The 3,872-nt window shown below is 46.8% G+C and overlaps 1 protein-coding gene across 3 annotated transcripts in view; it reads right to left on the reverse strand.

The window, feature by feature from the left end:
- Positions 1-3,204, reverse strand: part of ABCF1 (ATP binding cassette subfamily F member 1) — a 14,629-nt gene extending 11,425 nt beyond the window's left edge. For 2 of the 3 annotated variants that reach the window (XM_021707580.1, XM_008048106.2), the window contains exon 1: positions 3,042-3,162. In XM_021707580.1, the coding sequence (XP_021563255.1) occupies positions 3,042-3,114 (73 nt within the window). In that variant the 5' untranslated portion in view covers positions 3,115-3,162. Of the gene's footprint in view, positions 1-3,041 lie in introns of all 3 variants that reach the window. The other variant, XM_008048105.1, reaches the window with a different exon arrangement.
- Positions 3,205-3,872: the final 668 nt, after the last annotated feature.

Here is a 3,872-nt window from a genome sequence, read left to right on the forward strand (position 1 = left end):
AATCCACTCACCTCAGCCTCCCAAAGTGCGGGATTATAGGCTGAGCCACCAAGCCTGGCTGAAGAGAGATTTTTAAATAGGTATAAGTGTTCCAAAAGAAAAAGTAAAGCCTACTTGGTGGGAAGGGAAAAGGCTGGCTTCATGTCTCGTGGCAGTCTTCCTGAAGAGATGGCATTTAAGCTAATACCTGAAGTATGAGGAATATGAGAAGTTAGTCAGGAACATGGTGTGGCTCCAGTGCTATGCACAGGTCCAGCTGTGAGAAAGTACATACACTGAGAGACAGAGAAAGGTTTGGTATGGCTAAGCTTAGAGGTTGAAGGGTAGACTAGTAAAGGTAAGGTTGGGTGAGGGCCTTGTAATCAGGTTAAAGAATGGGGACTTTATTGATACGATCACTTTTACACTTTAAAATTTCACCTTGGCTTTAGAGTGGCCAGCAAGGATGGAAGGGAATAAGTACAGTGGGAAATCTGCTAAGAAGCCGTCAGTGTAGTCTAGAGACAAGACAATGTTGACTTGGTTTAGGAAGGTGGCAAGAACAGGGAGAAAAGTAGAATTTATAGGGTGAGATTGGAGGTGGAAAATAAATAAGAGCATTCAGAAATGACACCTATGTTTTAGCTGAAAAAATTAGTTGTATACTACTATCATTTATTAATTCAGGAGACAATGGAAGAAGGTCCTTTCTCTGGGGGACAGGTAAGAAGAAGATATCATAAATTCAGTTTGGGATATGTTGTTTGTAAAACTTACAGGTCATGTAAATAGGGTTATCTGCTAACTGAATGAACATCTGGGTCTATACTCCAACTGCTCTGCTTGAATATTATAGCACAAATAACACTGTGTCATATTTACCTGCCTGTATGCCAACCGTTCATTCTAGAGAGTGACAAGAGACTGTTTAGTTTGAGTTTCAAAGGAAGCCAATCAAAGTTTACCAACTGGACAAATTACAGCTATTTTCTGTCCATCCCTGTTCCCTTGAAGACAGGGGAAAATGTGTAACTCCCTCCCTCTCTCCACCCATCACATCAGGAGGCAGCCAGCAGTCTAATGATTTCTCTTCAAACCCAGGCCTATTTATCATCTTCCCTTCCAAATCATCCCTTTCACCCACTACTGTCTAATTTTACACAAAAGCATTCCTATAATCATTTAACTTAAAAAAAAAAAAAAGGCTAAGGGTAGTGGCTCATGCCTATAATCCCAGCACGTTGGGAGGCAAGAGGATTGCCTGAGCCCACGGGTTCAAGACCAGCCTGGGCAACTTGGTGAGACCTCATCTCTACAATAAATAAAAAAATTAGCTGGGCATGGTGGCACACGCTTGTAGTTTCAGCTACTCAGAAGGCCAAAATGGAAGGACTGCTTGAGCCCAGCAGGTTGAGGTTGCGGTAGCCGTGAGCATGCCACTACACTCCAGCCTGGGTGACAGAGTGAGACTCCAACTCAAAAAAAAAAAAAGATGGCATCCACCTATTACATTAAGTATCCTTACACCAGAATTCTAAGGCCAGAATTCCACAGAAATCATTTTTTCAGAAAGTTTTACAAATCATCTACTTTACTGAAGATTAATTCTTCCTGATCCTCTATTCAAGGCCCAGGCAGGTTGAAGTCTGTCTTTGCTTAATCTGTGTCCTCCATCCATAACACAGTTCAAAACCTGAGCTCAGTATCAGTTGACTACAGTGATGGAGCTGGAAAAATGTGTAGGATAAATAATAAAACATTTCAAATACTGTTGCAAGGAGTTTAATCCTAAAGACATTAAGAGGGAGAACACACTGAAGTACCTAAAAAGGAAAGAGACGATCAGCTCACCTTGATAATTTTGAGGAGAGCATTATCCCAAACACTAATTTCTCCCCAAGTACTAAAACACCGTATGATCTCTCCTTCCTTTAAATCTCTTTTGTGCTTTAAATATCACTCTGAGGCCAGGTATGGTGGCTTATGCCTGTAATCTCAACACTCTGGGAGGCAAGGAGTTCAAGTCCAGCATGGGCAACATAGCAAGACCTCATCTCTACAAAAATAAAGTAGCTGGGAATCATGGTGCATGCCTGTAGTCCTGGCTACCTGGGAGGCTGAAGTGAGAGGATTGCTTGAGTCCAGGAGGTCGAGGTTGCAGTAAGCTGTGATACTGCCACTGAACTCCAACCTGGGTGATGGTGCAAGACATGTCTCAAACATTGCTCTGATCCACCTGCTCATAGGAAGTGGAAAAGCCTGTGCACAGGTTCAACTGTGAGAAAATATAATTCCCCAAGAAAGAGACAAAGGTTAAGTATGGCTATAGCTACTCTGTGCCTTCAACCTCTTCTTCTCTAATAGCATCCAAAAAATGTTCATATAATTAGTCACTATGTACCTACCATAGTCATTTGTGTGCATTTTATCTTTCCCTTAAACTGCCTTCAAGCCTGGAAGGAGGGCCTTAAGATTTTTTTCTTTCTCCTCTTAAGTACTCTCAGTGCTTAATTTAAAAGGCGCTCAACAAACACGTGCTGCCTTAAGTAAACATTAACCTTCCACAACCCAAATCTACACTTTTGCTCCAGCGGAGTCAAATGGTTGTCTGACTGCAGAGCTTATGGAGTCATCCTCTCTTGAGAAACAAGTGGAGTCACAGGTTCCCGAGGTATGTGGTGCGCGCTCAGGAGGAAGGGAAGGTCAAGCAGGGCTTATATATTCCTGTGGAAAGTAGTTTGTGTGTGTGGGTAGGTGGGGTGTCCAAAAGAGAAGAAACCAGGAATTTCTCAATTCTCCCCATCTCTCCCTCGGCACCATATGACGTTCCTTGTCTTTTACCCAGTCCTACTTTAGGTCATGTGCGATACCCGGATTTCTTTGCCCCCACTCCAAACCTACTCCAGCCCGGCAAACTCTTCCCGGGCCATCGCACACATGCGCAGTAGCCCCCGCACAGGCCCGGTCAATCTCGCGACCCATGACCCTCTCCTAAGACACGTGCATTCTCCTCCCTTTTATTTTCTTTCCTTTCTCGTTTTCTTCCTGCCTACCAGCCTCACCTGCGGAGCTCGTGGTCTCTCCGTCACCGATCCACTCGGGCTCTGGCGGCTGCTGCTTGGGTCCCTTCGGCATCGCGGTGGCAGTTACGGCTACTCTGGCAGCGCCCGGCGCTATTTCCGCTTCCGGCGGCGGGGATCCCTGAATGGGGCGGACTCCACACGCCGGGGCCTCTGACCCCGCCCCAGACGGTGCACGTGCGAGATGCGCCGTCCTCTCCGGGGTGTGACCGTGGCCCTGTGGGGGCGGGACCTGAGACGCAGGGGAGGGGCCGGCGTCCAGCTGCTTCTGTCGCGTCTTCATAGCATTTAGCATAGCGTTTATCACGGTCTAGGAAGCCTGACCCGGTGACCCCGCGACACCTCGAGACTTGAGGTATGAACACCATAATTTCCAAGTAGTACGAAGGAATTGAGACACACTTTTTTTTTTTGAGTTGGAGTCTCACTCTGTCGCCCAGACTGGAGTGCAGTGGCCGCTCCCGGCCACCGCAGCCTCGACCTGCTGGGCTCTGGCGATCCTTCTGCCTCAGCCTTCCAAGTAGCCGGAATTACAGGCACGCGCTACCACACCCGGCTGATTTTTTGATTTATTGTAGAGATGAGGTCTCGCTGCCCAGGCGGGTCTCGAACCCGCGGGCTCAGGCAATCCACTCACCTCAGCCTCCCAAAGGTGCGGGATTACAGGCTGAGCCACCGAGCCCGGCAAGACACACTCTTTTAAAAAAGCAGATACTACTTTCTACAGTCCCTTATATCTGGTCATGTGCAGAAAAGACCATCACAGTCCATCAACTAAGAGGTCTGCCTGGTTCAGTGTTGAGATGTGTCCCA

Source organism: Carlito syrichta, unplaced genomic scaffold (genome assembly GCF_000164805.1).
Source record: "Carlito syrichta isolate Samal-C Ts95f unplaced genomic scaffold, Tarsius_syrichta-2.0.1 Scaffold120525, whole genome shotgun sequence".
NCBI classification, from domain to species: Eukaryota; Metazoa; Chordata; class Mammalia; order Primates; family Tarsiidae; genus Carlito; species Carlito syrichta.